The sequence below is a fragment of the Bufo bufo genome, chromosome 5 (assembly GCF_905171765.1).
Source record: "Bufo bufo chromosome 5, aBufBuf1.1, whole genome shotgun sequence".
Classification (NCBI taxonomy): domain Eukaryota; kingdom Metazoa; phylum Chordata; class Amphibia; order Anura; family Bufonidae; genus Bufo; species Bufo bufo.
The window spans coordinates 551,550,341-551,572,877 of record NC_053393.1 but is presented as its reverse complement, the minus strand read 5'-3'; the positions used below and the strand labels follow the sequence as shown (position 1 = coordinate 551,572,877).

The 22,537-nt window shown below is 48.2% G+C and overlaps 1 protein-coding gene across 1 annotated transcript in view; it reads left to right on the top strand.

Annotated features, from left to right (window-relative positions):
- LOC121000821 (cathelicidin-4-like) overlaps nucleotides 1-22,052 on the top strand; it is a 36,160-nt gene extending 14,108 nt beyond the window's left edge. The window contains exons 3-4 of the mRNA XM_040431492.1: nucleotides 8,376-8,471; nucleotides 21,439-22,052. Of these exons, the coding sequence (XP_040287426.1) occupies nucleotides 8,376-8,471; nucleotides 21,439-21,585 (243 nt within the window). The 3' untranslated portion in view covers nucleotides 21,586-22,052. The remainder of the gene's footprint in view (nucleotides 1-8,375; nucleotides 8,472-21,438) is intronic.
- The last annotated feature ends 485 nt before the right edge of the window (nucleotides 22,053-22,537 follow it).

Genomic DNA, 22,537 nt, shown 5'->3' with positions numbered 1-22,537 from the left:
TGTAACAGTGTACAGGACCGGGCAGCACACAGCTATATCAGTGTCTGTAACAGTGCACAGGACAGGGCAGCACACAGCTATATCAGTGTCTATAACAGTGCACAGGACCGGGCAGCACACAGCTATATCAGTGTATGTAACAGTGCACAGGACGGGGCAGCACACAGCTATATCAGTGTCTGTAACAGTGCACAGGACCGGGCGGCACACAGCTATATTAATAGCAATGGAACGAGGCGCAGACATAGTGGAGTGCGTCTTGACTTAGGGGGAAGACCGCAGGCTAGGAAAGGGTTACTGGTTGGAAGTGTGTTGGAGGTTGGGTTCAGGTGAATGGGGTGGAGTAGCAAGTTCGCGGGCAGTATATAGGTTGGGGGCGGAGTTTGTGGGTCAGTTGCCAGTGTAAGTTGGAGTGTTTAGGGCCAGGATGTCGTCGCTGGAGGAGCTATTGGAAGCGGTCCGGGCTGCAGTGCAAGTGCATGGAGCTGAGCGCTTGCAGCAGACCATACAGGCTGCTCTGATCCCCCCTACTACGGCGGCCTTACCGGCGCGTCAACACAGGACCAGGAGGTCGGGTCCCCCAGAGCGCCTGAGTCCGGAGCCTACGCCGCGGGTACGTCGTCGCCTCAGAGGCCCCCTTATGTCCCCTCCGCTGCAGTCTGTGGAGCCTGTGCCCGGTCCGGTGCCCAGACGCAGCGGGAGGAGTGTATCGGCGCGGAGCAGGTCAGCGGGAGAAGGGCGGGATGGTTCCGGCCCGGTCTCACAGGCGGCGAGAGGAAGGGAGCGCAGACAGGCGGGTGTCTCCTCACAGGTGCGGCGTGGTGAGGAGCGAACCCAGGCGGCCTTACCGTTGGAGAGGAGGAGCAGCGCGGTCGGGCGGTCCGGTAATCGGGGCCTTGCATCGGTCAGAGAAGAGAGGTCTTCTGCGCCGCGGCCGGCGACTTCCGGTCGGCGGCAGGCCAGCGCTGGAAACAGGGAGCAGGGAGAAGCTGAGATGGACGAGCGTGCGTCGCGCCTCCTGGCGGTGGGGCGGCGATATTGCGGCAGCGCAGGGAATGTGGCTGGGGCTCAGTCTCCTGGCATAGTGTCGCTTGATGCGGCTCACAGCCCTCCTGCTGTGGGGCCTGGAATTATGATGGGTGGCAGAAGAGACATTGTGCGGCCTTGTGATGAGGCCAGTGCGGCAGTCAATCTAGCGGGAGACGGTCAACTGCAGCTGCAGGGTGACGGGGAGCTGTCACCACTGGAAGAGGGAGAAGTCGGCTCAAACGAAGAATTGGCGGCAGGCGCTGTGGACTTTCCTCTGGAGGACGACGCCGTGCCGGGCAGGATGGACGCACTACTGAGGACACCTGGGAGGAGTTCTGCGGCTGCCGGAGAAGCTATCCGGGGACGGCCAGGTGAGAGATCGACGGGTCAGAATATTGTTGGGGGAGGTGGGGTTGATGCTTCTCATAATGCGGGGGGTTCTGATGTTTTAGTGCGGGATGTGTTGTCAGGCATGATGTCATTGTTGTCGCGGCTGGGTACGGGATCTGCTGCGTCCCCGGTGCCAGTCTGGGCTCCGTCGCAGGCGGGGGTGTTGGAACAGGGGCCGGTGCGGGGTTTATTGGGGGCAGTAGAAGATCGTGCAGCGGCTAGTACCCAGGGATCTGGGGCGGTTGCGGGTGTTAGGGGAGACATGGGTGATGGCGTTCGGCTGGCGGATGCTGCAAAAGGGGAGATTTATGTATGTTTTGAGGGGCCGCTGGGGGCTCACTTGAAGCAGGAGGTGAAGGATAAGATATGGAGGGATGAATACGTGGAAATCTTTTCACTGCTTCCATTGGAGAAATTTAATTTAGATAGGGGGAAGCCAGACGAGAGTAAGAAGGAGGAGGAGGAGAGGAGGCGGTATAGGCTTATCCCGCGTACCTTTCAAAACTGGCTGCAGGCCTTTGCAATTCTGGCTAGCGTGGTTGGAGAAAAGGCGCCGGAGCACTGCTCCGCGCTTTTTTGCTATATGGATGCTATTGGTGAGGCGCATCGGACGTATGGGGGTGTTGCGTGGCTTAGGTATGACGAGCAGTTCCGGCAGCGGAAGGCGGTCAGGCCTAGCATTCGTTGGGACCATAAAGACATTGGTCTGTGGATGCGGTTGATGGCGGCACCTAGGATGGGCCCTCAGCCCTTTCGTGGAACGGCCGGGGGCACCTCGGCCTCGGAGTCACATGGGGGTAATAGGAAGGGATGTTGTTGGCAATACAACGAAGGGCATTTCAGGTTCTTGTCGGATTGCCGGTACAAGCATGAATGCTCCGGTTGCGGCGGCTCCCATAGTTTGTCGCGATGTTTCAAGCGTGGCAAGGGTAAGGGACCCGAGGTTGTGCAGAAGAGGGGTGACGCCGGTGAGGGTGGAAGAGATGGTGCCCTATTTAAAGAGGTATCCAGATAAGGATGTGGCGCAGTTGTTGTTGGCTGGGTTTACGGAGGGTTTTGTTATTCCGTGTGGTTTGGTAGGGCCGAAACGGGCAATCCGGAATTTGTCATCGGCGCTGCGTCATCCGGCAGTCGTGAGGAGTAAGATTGATGGGGAGGTCTCTGCCGGAAGGGTCGTGGGTCCTTTTTCCGCGTGCCCGTTGCCGGATTTGTGGGTTTCCCCTTTGGGCTTAGTCCCTAAGAAGGAGCCTAATAAATTTCGGCTTATCCATCACTTGTCCTATCCGTTAGGGGGGTCAGTTAATGACGGTATAGCGGATGAGTTGTGCTCCGTTTCGTACACGTCTTTTGATGAGGCAGTACGGTGGGTCCGGCGTTTTGGGCAAGGCGCCCTGCTTGCGAAAACGGACATCGAGGCTGCTTTTCGTTTGCTGCCTATTCATCCCGATAGCGTGCATTTACTTGGTTTTCAGTGGGATGGCAGTTATTACGTTGATTGTTGTTTGCCGATGGGTTGTGCGATTTCGTGTTCATTGTTTGAATCTTTTAGTTCTTTTCTGGAGTGGGTGGTGAAACAGGAGGCGGGATGGAGTTCGGTTTTGCACTACCTGGATGATTTCTTGTTTCTGGGTCCGGCCGGTTCCAGAGTGTGTGCTGTTTTGTTGCATACCATGGAAAGGGTGGCTGCACGCTTCGGTATTCCGCTGGCTGCGGACAAGACGGAAGGCCCTTCCACGGTGATAAAGTTTTTGGGTATCGAGATTGATAGTGTGGCTATGGAATGTCGTTTGCCGGAGAACAAGGTGTCGGATTTGTTGGATGAGGTTGTGCTCTTGCGGAAGGTGAAGAAGGTTCAGCTTAAGCGGGTTCAATCGGTTTTGGGTAAATTGAACTTCGCGTGTCGCATCCTGCCGATGGGGCGGGTTTTTTGTCGTCGTTTGGCGCTTGCGACTGCGGGGGTTACTGCCCCGTTTTACTACTTGCGTTTGCCAGCAGCAGTGAAGGATGATTTGGCGGTATGGGAGACATTCCTGGCAGAGTACAATGGTCGGTCTATGTGGATGGAGGCAGTAATTAGTAATGTGGATTTGGAATTGTTCTCTGATGCATCAGGTTCGTGTGGATATGGTGTTTTTTGCAGGGGACAATGGAGTGCTGGGGCGTGGCCGGCTGAATGGAGGGAGGCGGGTTTTCTTACGAACTTGGCGTTGTTGGAGCTTTTTCCTATTGTTTTGGCTACTAAGTTGTGGGGGGACTGGCTTAGGAATCGGCGTGTTCGTTTTTACTGTGACAATATGGGTGTGGTGCAGGCGATCAATAGCCAAACGGCGAACTCGCCTCCGGTGTTGAATTTACTGAGGCATCTTGTATTGCGGGGTTTGCAGTTGAATGCATTTTTTGTTGCGGTTCATGTTCCTGGAGTTGATAACTCACTCGCCGATTCCCTTTCTCGTTTTCAGTGGGATCGTTTCCGCAGTTTGGCGCCGGGTGCCGAGTTACAGGGGTTGCCTTGCCCCCAGTGGCTCTGGAGCGTGGCCTTGGGGTATCGGCAGGCTTGATTAGGCAGTCTCTTAGTAGAGGTACGTGGTCGGCTTATTCATCAGTGTGGGCGTTGTGGGAGGAGTTGATCGAGCAGGTAGGTGGTTGTAGTTCATTAGAGGATTTTAAGACGTTATTGGTTTTTTGGGTAGGTCAGTCTTATGCAGCGGGTTTGTCATTTTCGGTGGCATCTAAGAGGGTGGCGGCTGTTGCCTTCTGGTTGCGCTGGCGTGGACTGGCTGACGTGTCTAAATGTTTTATGGTGCGGCAAGCTTTAAAGGGTTACCGTCGCTGTGCATTGCGAAAGGATAGTCGTAGGCCGGTTTCGTTTAGTGTGTTGCAGATGCTATGGAGGGTGGCTGAGTCCGTTTGTGTGTCGGAGTATGAAGTGTGTTTGTTTAGGGCTGCCTTTGCGTTGGCCTTTTTCGGGGCTTTTCGTATATCGGAATTGGTGGCAGCGAGTCGCATGGGCGGTGGTGGTTTGTTGTGGGAGGATGTTTGGATTGTAGACGGTGCTTTGAGATGTATGCTTCGTAAGTCTAAGACTGATCAGGAGGGGAAGGGTGTGGTCTTGTGGCTTAGGCCGTTATTGGGGTCAGTTTTTTGTCCTGTGCATTGTGTGAAGGAGTTTTTGGAGTTGCGTCCTGGCGGTGCGGGTGCGTTGCTGGTTCATAGGGACGGTTCGCGGTTGTCGCGTTTCCAATTTGTGGCTGTCTTCAGGAAATGTTTGTCTGCCGCGGGTCTTCCGGCTAAGGATTTTGCATCTCACTCATTCAGGATTGGCGCTGCGACCGAGGCTTCCAGGTGGGGTTTGGGGGAGGAGGTTATAAAACGTATCGGGCGCTGGGAGTCTGATTGTTTTCGGTCATATGTTAGGCCTCATCTGTTATAATGTTGCAACGTGGAGTTAGTCGGTGTCTGTTCTCTATTGATTGTGAGTTTGCAGTGCTATTTTGACTCTGTTTGTTTTTACAGGGGCGGCCTTACGAGCGGATGTGCGGCGGAACGGTCGTCAATTAGGTTTTCCGATGGAGGATTTGCTGGTCAGGTGGATTGGTTTGAGGGGGCTTCTTTGGGGGCGCGTTTTGCCCGAGATTCATACCAATGTACTGTTAGATCGCCCGCCTGATATCTTAGTTCTTCATGCGGGGGGTAATGATTTGGGGGTTCGGCGGTCCCGTGATGTGATACGGGATATCAAGTTAGACGTGTTGCGTTTGATGTCGGATTTTCCGGATTTGCTGGTGGTGTGGTCAGAGGTGGTTGCGAGGAGCAGTTGGCGGTTTGCCAGGTCGGTGGAGCGGCTCAATAAAGCGCGGGCCAAGTTGAACAAAGAGGTGGGTCGTTTTGTTCGCAGACAGGGTGGTCTGGTGGTCCGACATCAGGAATTGGAGGCTGCATCGCCTCAATTCTTGAGACCCGATGGTGTGCATCTTAATGATGTGGGGATTGATATGTGGGCGTTAGGCATTCAGGAGGGTCTGGAAACGGCCTTGAGGGTGTGGCGGGACGCCCACAGGTGAGGTGTCATCGGTGGTCGTCTGTGGCTGATTGATATGGGATCCTGGAGGAGCAATACAATGGTTTAAGAGATGCAGGACATGTTGGAGCCTGTGTCTCATGTGGATGGTGATTGCCGAGGATGGGGCTCCTGTTTGGGCTAAAAGGCCTACAGGAGGAGATACATGGATACTTCAAGGATTTGGTGCCCTTGGGTCGGTGAGTGCGGCCAAGGGTAACCTTGAAGTATAAGGAGAGATGTTTAAGGAAGATACCGCTTGTTTGGGTTGCCCTCCAGGATCCTTGTTACGGTATAGTGGCTCATAAGGTTGAAGTATGTGTTAAAATGCTTGTTAGTATTATTGTTATTATTATTATTGTGTGTGTATAATAAAGTTGGCCGTAATGGTCATTTTACCAAACCAAGAAGGTTTCTGTGTGGTTATTGGAAAGGAAGGGGCTTGGTAAGGCCAGCCGGAGGATAACTCTTCCATCCTAGTAAGTCATAATAGCAATGGAACGAGGCGCAGACATAGTGGAGTGCGTCTTGACTTAGGGGGAAGACCGCAGGCTAGGAAAGGGTTACTGGTTGGAAGTGTGTTGGAGGTTGGGTTCAGGTGAATGGGGTGGAGTAGCAAGTTCGCGGGCAGTATATAGGTTGGGGGCGGAGTTTGTGGGTCAGTTGCCAGTGTAAGTTGGAGTGTTTCCCGCCCGCCCGCCCTTGTTTGGGTTAAAGGGGGGTATACGGAATGAAGGTGGAATGGTGGCTGATTGATATGGGATCCTGGAGGAGCAATACAATGGTTTAAGAGATGCAGGACATGTTGGAGCCTGTGTCTCATGTGGATGGTGATTGCCGAGGATGGGGCTCCTGTTTGGGCTAAAAGGCCTACAGGAGGAGATACATGGATACTTCAAGGATTTGGTGCCCTTGGGTCGGTGAGTGCGGCCAAGGGTAACCTTGAAGTATAAGGAGAGATGTTTAAGGAAGATACCGCTTGTTTGGGTTGCCCTCCAGGATCCTTGTTACGGTATAGTGGCTCATAAGGTTGAAGTTTGTGTTAAAATGCTTGTTAGTATTATTGTTATTATTATTATTGTGTGTGTATAATAAAGTTGGCCGTAATGGTCATTTTACCAAACCAACAAGGTTTCTGTGTGGTTATTGGAAAGGAAGGGGCTTGGTAAGGCCAGCCGGAGGATAACTCTTCCATCCTAGTAAGTCATAATAGCAATGGAACGAGGCGCAGACATAGTGGAGTGCGTCTTGACTTAGGGGGAAGACCGCAGGCTAGGAAAGGGTTACTGGTTGGAAGTGTGTTGGAGGTTGGGTTCAGGTGAATGGGGTGGAGTAGCAAGTTCGCGGGCAGTATATAGGTTGGGGGCGGAGTTTGTGGGTCAGTTGCCAGTGTAAGTTGGAGTGTTTCCCGCCCGCCCGCCCTTGTTTGGGTTAAAGGGGGGTATACGGATGAAGGTGGAATGGTGGCTGATTGATATGGGATCCTGGAGGAGCAATACAATGGTTTAAGAGATGCAGGACATGTTGGAGCCTGTGTCTCATGTGGATGGTGATTGCCGAGGATGGGGCTCCTGTTTGGGCTAAAAGGCCTACAGGAGGAGATACATGGATACTTCAAGGATTTGGTGCCCTTGGGTCGGTGAGTGCGGCCAAGGGTAACCTTGAAGTATAAGGAGAGATGTTTAAGGAAGATACCGCTTGTTTGGGTTGCCCTCCAGGATCCTTGTTACGGTATAGTGGCTCATAAGGTTGAAGTATGTGTTAAAATGCTTGTTAGTATTATTGTTATTATTATTATTGTGTGTGTATAATAAAGTTGGCCGTAATGGTCATTTTACCAAACCAAGAAGGTTTCTGTGTGGTTATTGGAAAGGAAGGGGCTTGGTTAGGCCAGCCGGAGGATAACTCTTCCATCCTAGTAAGTCACAGTGTCTGTAACAGTGCACAGGACCGGGCAGCACACAGCTATATCAGTGTCTGTAACAGTGCACAGGACCGGGCAGCACACAGCTATATCAGTGTCTGTAACAGTGCACAGGACCGGGCAGCACACAGCTATATCAGTGTCTGTAACAGTGCACAGGACCGGGCGGCACACAGCTATATCAGTGTCTGTAACAGTGCACAGGACCGGGCGGCACACAGCTATATCAGTGTCTGTAACAGTGCACAGGACCGGGCAGCACACAGCTATATCAGTGTCTGTAACAGTGCACAGGACCGGGCAGCACATGGCTATATCAGTGTATGTAACAGTGCACAGGACCGGGCAGCACACAGCTATATCAGTGTCTGTAACAGTGTACAGGACCGGGCAGCACACAGCTATATCAGTGTCTGTAACAGTGCACAGGACCGGGCAGCACACAGCTATATCAGTGTCTGTAACAGTGCACAGGACCGGGCAGCACACAGCTATATCAGTGTCTGTAACAGTGCACAGGACCGGGCAGCACACAGCTATATCAGTTATATATATTATATAGCTATATAACTTCTGACCACAAAAGGAGGGGAGAACAGAATGGTGAGTTCCATTCTCTCCAAGTGTAGCTCTGCCATACTTGCTGCCACCTGCTGATGAACCAGGCACATTACATGAACAATTACATAACATTACTATAACTGCACAGTGTCGAGAGACCTGGAAATAAATGCACAAGATGACATTGTATTAGAATACACAGATAGAAGCGGTGATGACACTCGGGGGCGTTACACATACATGATTATTATGTATTATTATTACATCAGATATTGATCTTCATTATTACTGGTACTAGTTAAGCTCCTTTTGTATATTACAGTCCACAAACCCAGCCAACTCCTATAATGTGTGACCATTTACCTGCAGTCAGACCTGTATGTAACGCTGTCCTTGATTTCTGCTCATGTGCAGGAGGTTATGGCGTGTGTGGCCGATATTATCACTGATCACCAGCAGAAAAAAATCACAGGACAATGTATGAAGAAAAGCTCTACAGCGAGGAGAGAGGTAAGAGGGGGTGCAGCATGCAGGACCAGGCCTGTCCTACACTGATACATATCCCCATCTCCCTTTGCTGAGAAGGAGGACTGTTTACCCACAAGTCACAACCTCATCTGCTACAGTTTCAGCTCAGTGATTCTTGTTTGGTTACATTGTTTCCTGACTCACAGATGACACAATGTATAACAAGCGCTGCAATAACAGAGCAGAAATCAGCTGGCACAGGAGCAGGCACACCTCATAACTGCAGGGAGAAGCAGGCACAGCGCCCTGCCCCATCACACAGATACAGGAATATATCAGATAGTCTATCACCCAGGAGTATAGCTATAGGGGGTGTAGAGATAGCATCCTGAGGGGACCCTACCATGTTCTCTGCTCACCTTCTTCCAATAGCATGCAAGTGTCTCCACTAGTGTTGATTGAGCACCGTAGTGCTTGGGTGCTCGGGCCGAACACATCCGGATGTTTGGGTGTTCGACGGAGCACTAGAGTATAATGGAAGTCAATGGGAGAACCCGAGCATTAAACCAGGCATCCCCTGCTCTGAAGAGGGGAGGGCGTCTGGTTCATAGAAAAAGGTCAGAAATTGATGGAAACACCACCGAAATGGTTCGGGAACATGGGGAGGATGTCTGGATGCATCTTGGACTCCCAGGTCGCTGCTGGGAACCATGTTGTCCGAGTAGTACGCCACTTTTACAGACTGACAATAATACATTCAAAACAAATCAATTTTAGAGGAAAAATTTATAGGAAACATTCTTTCCTGTATATTTACTTGTATATAAAGTGCAAGTGCTGCCAAAAATTACAAGGAAGAGGCACTCCGATACAACCTGTATATCACATAAAGGAGGCCTCATTCACATTGTGGTACAATAGTTCAGGTAGTCGGACTCCTACACTGATAAAGCCTATGCACTAAGGGAAAGGGCTGCCAAAAATTACAAGGAATCGGCGCTCCAATACACCCTTTATTACACATAAAGGAGGGCATCATACACAGCCCTGAAAAATTATGATTGATGGCCTTCTGGTGACCTTCAAAAACAATAGGAGCAAGGGCCTGCTGCCGCTTTAGTGACTCTAGATAACCTGGGGACGATCGCACGTGATTCGGATGTCTGTCCTATCAACTTTCGATGTTATTTTCAGCCCAAACCATGGGTAACGGGGAATCATGGTTGAATTTCGAAGAGGGAGCCTGAGAAACAGTGTCATATATATTTTATATAAAAAGAAGCTTCATATAAAAGAGAGGATAAAAAAAACATAAAACTTATATTATCCTTCGGGCGGACATAAACACGCCTCTAAGTTCTTTTTATCAAGTATCTTAATTTGATTTGTGCAAGCAGTGAAACAAAGGGACAATTGTATATGCAAAAATATATAATCGTTTATTATAAAACAAAGAATATAAAATCAATACAATTGCAAAACAAATTATGGAGTTACAAAATAATACCCAAAATGTACCACACGGAGGTGCTAACACACCCCTGTCTGATCAGCACAGTGTGACTTAGGGCTCTTTCACACTTGCGTTGTTCTGTTCCGTCGTCGGGGCTCTATGCCGGAAGAATCCTGATCAGTTTTATCCTAATGCATTCTGAATGGAGAGAAATCCGTTCAGGATGCATCAGGATGTCTTCAGTACCGGACCGGAACGTTTTTTGGCCGGAGAAAATACCGCAGCATGCTGCGCTTTTTGCTCCGGCCAAAAATCCTGAACACTTGCCGCAAGGCCGGATCCGGAATTAATGCCCATTGAAAGGCATTAATCCGGATCCGGCCTTAAGCTAAACGTCGTTTCGGCGCATTGCCGGATCCGACGTTTAGCTTTTTCTGAATGGTTACCATGGCTACCAGGACGCTAAAGTCCTGGCAGCCATGGTAAAGTGTAGTGGGGAGCGGGGGAGCAGTATACTTACCGTCCATGCGGCTCCCCAGGCGCTCCAGAGTGACGTCAGGGCGCCCCACGCGCATGGATGATGTGTCGCATGGATCACGTCATCCATGCGTATGGGGCGCTCTGACGTCATTCTGGAGCGCCCCGGGATCCGCAATGACTGTAAGTATACTGCTCCCCCGCTCCCCACTACTACTATGGCAGCCAGGACTTTACTAGCGTCCTGGCTGCCATAGTAACACTGAACGCATTTTGAAGACGGATCCGTCTTCAAATGCTTTCAGTTCACTTGCGTTTTTCCGGATCCGGCGTGTAATTCCGGCAAATGGAGTACACGCCGGATCCGGACAACGCAAGTGTGAAAGAGCCCTAAGTGATTTATGACAACCAGTGTCATACTTTTAACAAACAGACTCAAATACCGAGAGAAACTTAGGATCTTCTGTTTTCAAACAGGCTATAACAATAAAACACGGATTATACAGGAAAATAATTGACTCTGTTTTCCTATGACCAATCAAAAATATATGATATTATATGATAAAATATTCAGCTCGGCAATCGGACTATGGAAAATAACTTCTCAAGGGTTTAGTCCTCTTTTCAAATAATGTCAGATCTTCCATTAACAATATGCATCTTTGCTAAGAGAATAATCAGCATTATGGACGTGCCTAACACTATATATTCCCACAATATGGGAACTCTTGGCTATATACCGAGAGAAATATCTTATTAATATCACGAGTAGTAAACAAAATGAGTTCAGATGGGACCAGTTCTGAAGAACTTTCCTATTAATCCAAAAAATAATCCAAGTTTTTTCTGGTAAAGTTTTCTTTTTGACTGAATGAATGGATGGATGGCTCAATGGATCTAGGGATCTATGGATATATGGCTCGCTCCTAATGCTCTGTACACGAGCAATTATTCCCCCCCTTATCTAAGAATCATCCCCTTTAGATAAGGTATTCCCAATCAGGTAAAGTGGGTGTATTCGCATGCTAATAATACAATGATGTCATGTTAACTCCTAATATGGCATAGAACAAATAATGAAATAATATAATATTGGCCTCCAGATGGCACTGTGGTACTGCAGATGAACATCACAACTTTTAAGCATTTAAAACTAAATATCTAATAATACGTTTACATGACCTTCTTGACCTTTTAATATACATCATTGAGGAAGGTATTTTCCTGACACTTTTAATTACCTATATCCTGGACTTGTTGGAGTTGGCTGTCTTCTCCTATCTTTTTGAAATATGTGTTAATTTGATGAAAATTTTATATAACGGCTTTGATGCTTGGCATCGGAACTTGTACATTTCACTTATCTACATCCATGAATAACTATTGTTTTGAAATAACATTTACTCTTCTCAGAAATCCAATTAACATAAACTTACTTTAATGTTTCTGTACCTTCTACAATACCTTCTAAATTATAAATACATGGTATAATATATATATAAATCGATACATTGTTACACATAGATAACACATTATATGAATTATTGATTAAAATATGTTGTAAACTAAATATACCATACAGAGATATATATAATATAATTTTGAATATATAAATTGAACCTCATACAGCAGGTGTAACGGACCTCCTGACACCCCGACCGGGTACCTCCGTTGATAAATGCTCCCAGTGCCTCCCGAGGACTCCAAGCACTCCACTCGACACCGATACCACCACAGGAACCAGGAACAGCTCTTACAAGAGCTAGGAGTAATAGCCAGGGGAGTATACACGTATAGCAATCCCCACACACATGAGACGAGGCTCTATGTTGAGTGTAAAACAGCAACTCTTTATTGAGGGCTACCCACCCGTATTTATGCAGGTCCCCATCTGGTGGACACTCCCCTAGGGGACCAGATGGAAGACTGTGACATAGGACAGATATGTAGCAATTCAGGATACACAGACACAATACATCCCCACAATGCATCATGGTTTCCTCCTCTCTGCCCTGGAGACACCCGAGGAGCAATTCAATTATCTCTCAGGACAAAGGGAAATCGCCAATACACATGTGGGGACAACAGGACAGAAATCCCCATTTAAACATACAATGTCACAACCCTTACAGTAAACACAGACATTTAACATATCCCCAGATAGCTCAAGTCTGAGTGCATATTATTAGGTGAATGGCACTCAGACTACACGAATACAATAAAATGAGCTATCTGGGTACCCTCACATAACATACAATACAATTCCAAAGACAGATGGTTCTGTCACACACCTCAAAACCCCAGATATCCCCATAATGTATACATCCATGGATAGCTCTGATCTGGGTGAACAACATATCCAAAAATCACCCAGATCCGAGCAGGGGTTCCCGAATTCCATGGAAGTCACATTTGGCCGACCGCAAGCATGGCTTTCCTGCCCAAAACAGTTCCACAGATGTAAGCTGTGTGGCCGGTCTGTCTTCTCCTTTAAAGTCAGTATGGGCCATAATCCTGAGGCAGGAGGCTGGTAAACAGGCCCCTCCAAAACCCAGTGGCAAGGTTATTTTCGCCACACATCTCCCCCTCCCAGGGAAGACTAACCAGGTACCTGACCTCACGCCGGTCAGTACCTGAGTTAGTCTGGCAGCCCACCCACAACCAAATACTGGACCTGTTGAATTTGGTAGCCTGTCTCTGTCCAGTGAGTCCACCAAGGTTATATTGGTAGCTGGTACTCCCGGTCTCCGTGTTGCTCCCTGGCTTGGAGTGGAGGTTGCTTTGTGGGCAGGGATCATTGGTACTCTGCCCTGGTGCCAGCGCTACCACGGAAGAAGCCTGGTTGGAGTCTGGTTGTTGGAGGGGGAGACCGACTGTCTCCCCTTTGGCTAAACAGTCCTGTTGCTGGGGGACAGGACCGACTGTCTCTACCCCCTGTGCTGTAAGTGCAGAGACCACGGTCCCATCTGCACTGTTGTGGGGCTTACTGTCTCCCCCTGGTGCGTTAAGCTGCTGCTGGGGAGAGGGGGTAATGAGCTCCTCTCCCATACATACTTCCAGCTGCTGGGGAGAGCAACTGATCGTCTCCGCTCCCAATACAGTGTCCTGCTGCTGGGGAAAGGAGACTGGGCTCTCTATTCCCTGCTGGACACTCTGCCGCTGGGGGACAGGACCGACTGTCTCTGCCCCCTGTAACTCCGCCTGCTGCTGGGGAATGGAGACTGGGCTCCCAATTCCCAATAAATCACATTGCCGCTGGGGGAAGGGACCGACTGTCTCTGCCCCCTGTAACTCAGCCTGCCGCTGGGAAATGGAGACTGGGCTCCCAATACCCTGCAGGACCAGTGGAGAGACCTTGGTCCCATCTCCACCAACACCCTGGGGTTCTTCCCAGAAAAACTCCACAATATCTTCCCAGCTGAAGAGGTCTGGCTCTGGGTCTGTCACTCTGCTCTCCTGCTGAGCCTTCTCACTGGAGTGGAACAGCTGCTGGTAGCCTTGTTCCAGCTCCATCTCCCAGGTCACCAGGTGGAGCAGGTCCTGCTCAATCTCATGAGTGTCGTCCCAGTCATACCTGCTCTCCCGCCACTCAAAGAGGTCCCTGAACCGGGCTTGTGTAGGGCTCCCAAACTCCAGCTCTGAAAATGTCTCCCATAACAAGCCAGGACCATCAAACTCCTCTCCCTCTGGCTTGTCATGCTCAGCTGTCCTGGGTAGGTACTGTGCCCCATACCACCAGAGCGCCTAGTAGGCATCTTCCAGCCACAGCTCCTGCCATGCTAGGAGTTCCAATTCCTTTACCCATTCCTCCCGGGGCTGCTCTCCCAGGAAGGGCATCCGCAGGGCTACTCGCTTCTGCAACCGCTGGTCTTCCGTAGGGAGTCTCTCGTCCCGCATATACTCCACAATACCCAGTACCTGGTACCAGATGCCTTTGCGGACTGCATCTCGGTCATCCATGACACCCTCATCGTACTCCACTGCTGTTTCTATTCTGGTGCTGTCAGGGTCGCTGTACTAGGACATGCGTTGTTCTCAAATTGTAAAATCCATGGAATGGTGTCTCCTGTAGCTGTCCTTCTGGCTGTGGGAACGATCCCACTGCTGCCACCAATGTAACGGACCTCCTGACACCCCGACCGGGTACCTCCGTTGATAAATGCTCCCAGTGCCTCCCGAGGACTCCAAGCACTCCACTCGACACCGATACCACCACAGGAACCAGGAACAGGAACAGCTCTTACAAGAGCTAGGAGTAATAGCCAGGGAAGTATACACGCATAGCAATCCCCACACACATGAGACGAGGCTCTATGTTGAGTGTAAAACAGCAACTCTTTATTGAGGGCTACCCGCCCGTATTTATGCAGGTCCCCATCTGGTGGACACTCCCCTAAGGGACCAGATGGAAGACTGTGACACAGGACAGATATGCAGCAATTCAGGATACACAGACACAATACATCCCCACAATGCATCATGGTTTCCTCCTCTCTGCCCTGGAGACACCCGAGGAGCAATTCAATTATCTCTCAGGACAAAGGGAAATCGCCAATACACATGTGGGGACAACAGGACAGAAATCACCATTTAAACATACAATGTCACAACCCTTACAGTAAACACAGACATTTAACATATCCCCAGATAGCTCAAGTCTGAATGCATATTATTAGGTGAATGGCACTCAGACTACACGAATACAATAAAATGAGCTATCTGGGTACCCTCACATAACATACAATACAATTCCAAAGACAGATGGTTCTGTCACACACCTCAAAACCCTAGATATCCCCATAATGTATACAACCATGGATAGCTCTGATCTGGGTGAACAACATATCCAAAAATCACCCAGATCCGAGCAGGGGTTTCCGAATTCCATGGAAGTCACATTTGGCCGACCGCAAGCATGGCTTTCCTGCCCAAAACAGTTCCACAGATGTAAGCTGTGCGGCCGGTCTGTCTTCTCCTTTAAAGTTAGTATGGGCCATAATCCTGAGGCAGGAGGCTGGTAAACAGGCCCCTCCAAAACCCAGTGGCGAGGTTATTTTCGCCACAGCAGGTGTGCCTCAAGGATATGAATTCTTATCACGTCATGGCTTATCCATGAAACAACCTTGTTCCCTTCAGACAGACATGTCTGAGGAGGCTGGTATACTCCCCATAGATAAACCCATATCCTTAGCAATAACTTTTAAATACAATGTCCGTTTATGTTCACAATTATTTTTAATTTTTTTATACAAACTGAACTTGCCATAAATTCATCTTGGCTTCCTCAGCCACATAATAGAACTTTGGCTCAAGCTGATTTCTTCTTAAAGGCAATGAGCATTCATTTTGGTAATAATGTCATTAGATAATATTGTATACGTATGAAAATGCACAACAGCAACGGCTACCACATCCAAGCAAGGCAGCATACGCGCAAATTACCTATTAGGTATAATTAGGTGAGGGCCTGCAGGTGAGCTGACCCTGTAAAAGATTTTAGGTGCGGGCCTGCTGGTGAGCTGACCCTGTAAAAAATTATATGCGAGAGCCTGCTGATGAGCTGACCCTGTAAAAGATTTTAGGTGCGGGCCTGCTCGTGTGCTGACCCTCTAAAACATTATATGTGAGGGCATGCAGGTGAGCTGACCCTCTAAAAAATTTAATGTGAGGGCCTTCAGGTGAGCTGACCCTGTAAAAGATTGTAGGTGAGGGCCTGCTGGTGAGCTAACCCTCTAAAAATTTATATGCGAGGGCCTGCAGCTGAGCTGACCCTATAAAACATTATATGCGAAGGGCATATATGTGAGGGCATTATATGTGATGAATAAGCATGTGTTGATATGATTGAAGAGGAGGAGGAGGATGAGAAAAGGAAGATTCAACCATATACCCTTGTTTGTGGTGGAAGGGGTGCATGGGAATACAGTGTATTCAGTACATTATAAACAACACATTTAAAGTGCCTTTATGTTCATCCGCTTTCCTCTGGTGGAGTCGAGAAGTCATGGTCAATCCAGGCCTTGTTCATTTTTATAAGAGTCAACCTGTCAGTATTTTCAGTTGACAGGCGGATGCGCTTATCTGTTTTAATGTCACCAGCAGCACAAAATTCCCGCTCAGACAAAACGCTGGCGGCAGGCCAGCACCTCTAAGGCGTAGAGTGCAAGTTCGTGCCACGTGTCCAGCTTGGACACCCAGTAGTTGTAAGGCACAGAGGGATCACTGAGGATGCTGAACCGGTCGGCTATGTACTCCTTCACCATCTTCCAAAAAATTTCTCTCCTTGTGACACTAGGCCGCGCATTAGGGTGAGCGTTCTGGCGGGGTGTCATGAAACTGTCCCAGGCCTTGGAGAGTGTTGCCCTGCCTCTGTTGGAACTGCTGTGTGTTCCCCTTGTCTCCCTTCCTCGGTTGGCCAAGGAACTACGGACTCTGCAGCCAGTGTTGTCAGATGGAAATTTTTGGAGCAATTTTTCCACAAGGACCTTCTGGTATTGCACCATTTTGCTCATCCTCTCCACCACAGGAATGAGAGATGAGAAGTTCTCTTTGCAGCAGGTGTCGAGAAGGGTGAACAACCAGTAACCCATGATGTCTAAAATGCGTATAACACGCGGGTCGCGGGAAAGGCAGCCTAACATGAAGTCAGCCATGTGTGCCAGAGTACCAACAGGCAAGACTTCGCTGTTGTCATCAGGAGGATCACTCTCAATCTCCTCATCCTCCTCTTCTGTCCACCCACGCTGAACAGATGGAATTAAACTTCTATTGGTACTACCCTCTGTAGCGGAGGCAACCGTCTCCTGCTCCCCCTCCTCCTCTTCATCGTTCAATTCGCGCTGAGAAGACGGACGGAGGGTGGTCTGGCTATCACCCTGTGTAATGTCTTCCCCCATTTCCACCTCTTCCACATGCAAAGTGTCGTCCTTAATTGTGAGCAGCGAGCGTTCGAGTAGACACAGAAGTGGGATGTTTACGCTGATAATAGCGTTATCGCCGCTCACCATCTGTGTTGATTCCTTAAAGTTTCTTAAAACCTCACAGAGGTCAGACATCCATGCCCACTCCTCGCTTGAATAGCGGAATCTGACTGGAAAAGTGACGACCATGTTGCAGCTGGTATTCCACTACTGCCCTCTGCTGCTCACAAAGCCTGGCCAACATGTGGAACGTAGAGTTCCAGCACGTGCTCACGTCGCACAACAGCCGGTGAGCTGGCAATTTGAAGCATTGACAAATCGGCTGAAGCTGTCGATGACTTGCGGAAATGGGCACACACGCAGCGCACCTTCACCAGTAGCTGAGGCAAATTGGGGTAGGTTTTGAGAAACCGCTGAACCACTCAGTCGAAGACGTTGGCAAGGCATGGTATGTGTCTGCGCTTGCCGAGCTAAAAAAGCCGTCCCCAAGTTACGGCCATTATCAGACACAACCATGCCTGGTTGTAGGTTTAATGGCGAGCTCAGTCTGGTCTCACATAAAGGAGGCCATCATACACACCTTTGAAAAATTATGATTGATGGCCTGCTGGTGACCCTCAAAAACATTAGGAGCGAGGGCCTGCTGATCTGACCATCTAAAACATTATGGGCGGTGGCCTGCTGCCGCATTGCTGACTCTAGATAACCTGGGGACGATCGCACGTGATTCGGATGTCTGCCCTATCAACTTTCGAACAGCCACCACTAGAGGGAGCTCACTACATGCAGATTATACAGTCACCACTAGAGGGAGCTCACTACATACAGATTATACAGTCACCACTAGAGGGAGCTCACTACATACAGATTATACAGTCACCACTAGAGGGAGCTCACTACATACAGATTATACAGTCACCACTAGAGGGAGCTCACTGCATACAGATTATACAGCCACCACTAGAGGGAGCTCGCTACATACAGATTATACAGTCACCACTAGAGGGAGCTCACTACATACAGATTATACAGTCACCACTAGAGGGAGCTCACTACATACAGATTATACAGTCACCATTAGGGGGAGCTCACTACATACAGATTATACAGCCACCAATAGAAGGAGCTCACTACATACAGATTATACAGCCACCAATAGAAGGAGCTCACTACATACAGACTATATATTCACCACTAGAGGGAGCTCACTACATACAGATTATACAGACACCACTAGAGGGAGCTCACTACATATAGACTATATACAGTTGCAAGAAAAAGTATGTGAACCCTTTGGAATGATATGGATTTCTGCACAAATTGGTCATAAAATGTGATCTGATCTTCATCTAAGTCACAACAATAGACAATCACAGTCTGCTTAAACTAATAACACACAAAGAATTAAATGTCACCATGTTTTTATTAAACACGCCATGTAAACATTCACAGTGCAGGTGGAAAAAGTATGTGAACCCCTAGACTAATGACATCTCCAAGAGATAATTGGAGTGAGGTGTCAGCCAACTCGAGTCCAATCAATGAGATGAGATTGGAGGTGTTGGTTACAGCTGCCCTGCCCTATAAAAAACACACACCAGTTCTGGGTTTGCTTTTCACAAGAAGCATTGCCTGATGTGAATGATGCCTCGCACAAAAGAGCTCTCAGAAGACCTACGATTAAGAATTGTTGACTTGCATAAAGCTGGAAAGGGTTATAAAAGTATCTCCAAAAGCCTTGCTGTTCATCAGTCCACGGTAAGACAAATTGTCTATAAATGGAGAAAGTTCAGCACTGCTGCTACTCTCCCTAGGAGTGGCCGTCCTGTAAAGATGACTGCAAGAGAACAGCGCAGACTGCTCAATGAGGTGAAGAAGAATCCTAGAGTGTCAGCTAAAGACTTACAAAAGTCTCTGGCATATGCTAACATCCCTGTTAGTGAATCTACGATAGGTAAAACACTAAACAAGAATGGATTTCATGGGAGGATACCACAGAGGAAGCCACTGGTGTCCCAAAAAAAAACATTGCTGCACATTTACAGTTTGCACAAGAGCACCTGTATGTTCCACAGCAGTACTGGAAAAATATTCTGTGAACAGATGAAACCAAAGTTGAGTTGTTTGGAAGAAACACACAACACTATGTGTAGAGAAAAAGAGGCACAGCACACCAACATCAAAACCTCATCCCAGCTGTGAAGTATGGTGGTGGGGGCATCCTGGTTTGGGGCTGCTTTGCTGCGTCAGGGCCTGGACGGATTGCTATCATTGAAGGAAAAATGAATTCCCAAGTTTATCAAAACATTTTGCAGGAGAACTGAAGACCATCTGTCCACCAGCTAAAGCTCAACAGAAGATGGGTGTTGCAACAGGACAACGACCCAAAGCATAGAAGTAAATCAACAACAGAATTGCTTAAACAGAAGAAAATACTCCTTCTGGATTGGCCCAGTCAGAGTCCTGACCTCAACCCGATTAAGATGCTGTGGCATGACCTCAAGAAAGCAATTCACACCAGACATCCCAATAATATTGCTGAACTGAAACAGTTCTGTAAAGATGAATGAAGAATTACTCCTGACCGTTGTGCACGTCTGATCTGCAAATACAGGAAACGTTTGGTTGAAGTTATTGCTGCCAAAGGAGGTTCAACCAGTTATTAAATCCAAGGGTTCACATACTTTTTCCACCTGCACTGTGAATGTTTACATGGTGTGTTCAATAAAAACATGGTAACATTTAAATATTTGTGTTTTATTAGTTTAAGCAGACTGTGATTGTCTATTGTTGTGAATTAGATGAAGATCAGATCAAATTTTATGACCAATTTGTGCAGAAATCCATATCATTCCAAAGGGTTCACATACTTTTTCTTGCAACTGTATTCACCACTAGAGGGAGCTCACTACATACAGATTATACAGCTACCACTAGAGGGAGCTCACTACATACAGACTATACAGTCACCACTAGAGGGAGCTCACTACATACAGATTATACAGCAACCACTAGGAAGAGCTCACTACATACAGATTATACAGTCACCACTATAGGGAGCTCACTACATACAGATTATACAGCCACCATTAGGGGGAGCTCACTACATACAGACTATATATTCACCACTAGAGGGAGCTCACTACATACAGATTATACAGCCACCACTAGAGGGAGCTCACTACATACAGAGTATACAGTCACCACTAGAGGGAGCTCACTACATACAGATTATACAGTCACCACTAGAGGGAGCTCGCTACATACAGATTATACAGCCACCACTAGAGGGAGCTCACTACATACAGATTATACAGCCAGCTCTAGAGGGAGCTCGCTACATACAGATTATACAGCCACCACTAGAGGGAGCTCACTACATACAGATTATACAGCTACCACTAGAGGGAGCTCACTACATACAGACTATACAGTTACCACTAGAGGGAGCTCACTACATACAGATTATACAGCAACCACTAGGAAGAGCTCACTACATACAGATTATACAGTCACCACTATAGGGAGCTCACTACATACAGATTATACAGCCACCATTAGGGGGAGCTCACTACATACAGACTATATATTCACCACTAGAGGGAGCTGAATACATACAGATTATACAGCCACCACTAGAGGGAGCTCACTACATACAGATTATACATCCACCACTAGAGGGAGCTCACTACATACAGATTATACAGCCACCACTAGAGGGAGCTCACTACATACAGATTATACAGCCACCACTAGAGGGAGCTCACTACATACAGATTATACAGCCACCACTAGAGGGAGCTCACTACATACAGATTATACAGCCACCACTAGAGGGAGCTCGCTACATACAGATTATACAGCCAGCTCTAGAGGAAGGTCACTACATACAGATTATACAGCCACCACTAGAGGGAGCTCAGTACATACAGATCATACAATTACCACTAGAGGGAGCTCACTGCATACAGATTATACATCCACCACTATATTTTGGTTATCAGTGCTTTCTATTCTCACAAGCCCTGCACCAGTGACAGTTGAGAATGCTCCCATTGACTAACAGCAAGCAAAGATCTTGAAACAAGGATAGTCAGTTGTGGAACGTCTCCTGATACCATAATTGTGCTTTATGTCCATTGTTTTGTTGTTTTTGCAGCACGCCATGGAGAGGGACATCGTGGTCAAGGCACAGAAGACTTTTGATTTGTCTGTGGACCCTGAGAAGTCTCATAACCAGGAATGTCTGGAGTGCATCTTCACCCTTCTCCCGAAACACAGCTGGACCCCACCCCTGTCCAAGTGACCAGATCCCCACTTGCTCGTCCCTTTATTTTAAAGAGGGGGGTGTCACACACAGACATTTTGTGTTGCAAATCTTCTCTTGTTTCACATGCTTTGCTTGCTGTAAGGATATGGAAATATTGCTGATATCCAGAGGCCACAGCTATGTTGACCAAGCAGCTGAGGGTTTGTTACACTGTACAAACAATGGAATCCTTTATCTTGTATAGCTTGTTATAATGTATGAGTCTGGGCTGATTAACTCACAGAAAATTGTCTGGACTGGATACAACTGTAACAAACCCTCAGACAGAAAACCTACCAGTGAAGGTTAGTGAAGGTCTGAGCGTCCAGCCGGCAGGGCAGCAGCTGCTCACTGAGGATTGTCTGTATGGGTCTCACTCCCTTTTCTAAAATTCTCATCCCCATCCATCCCTTGGCTGAACTTGATGGACTTATGTTGCATTAACAATGTATCTATGTAGTTGTAACAAAATCAATAACTACAGAATTAGTGATTTATTGGTTGTATTAAAACATAACTATTACTAAAGAATTTAAGAAAAATAGGCCCAAAATACATAAATAAATTAAATTAACAGTGCGGTGGTCTAGCAGGTCAATGTGCACGGCGGCACCCAAACAATGAAAAAAGGTACTCGGCGGCACCCAAACAATGAAAAAAGGTACTCGGCGGCACCCAAAAAGAAACCTGTACTCCTACCGCTCTGTCGTCAGCTTCCAGGGTGCAGGATGCGTCCAGATGACACCAAGTTGATTAACTCCAAAACCGGACGCCCGGCTGCTAGGGACGGCGGGGTTCACGTTCAACCCTAATTTGGCCCTGTTGAGTGGTCTGTGGCGACCCCGTCCGGAACCTCTCCCTGTGACCTGGCCCTATGTGGCCCTAATCTAGTCCCGCTCCCTTTTTACATGCACGTTTCAGCATAAATCATCAGGGGAGATATATAGCG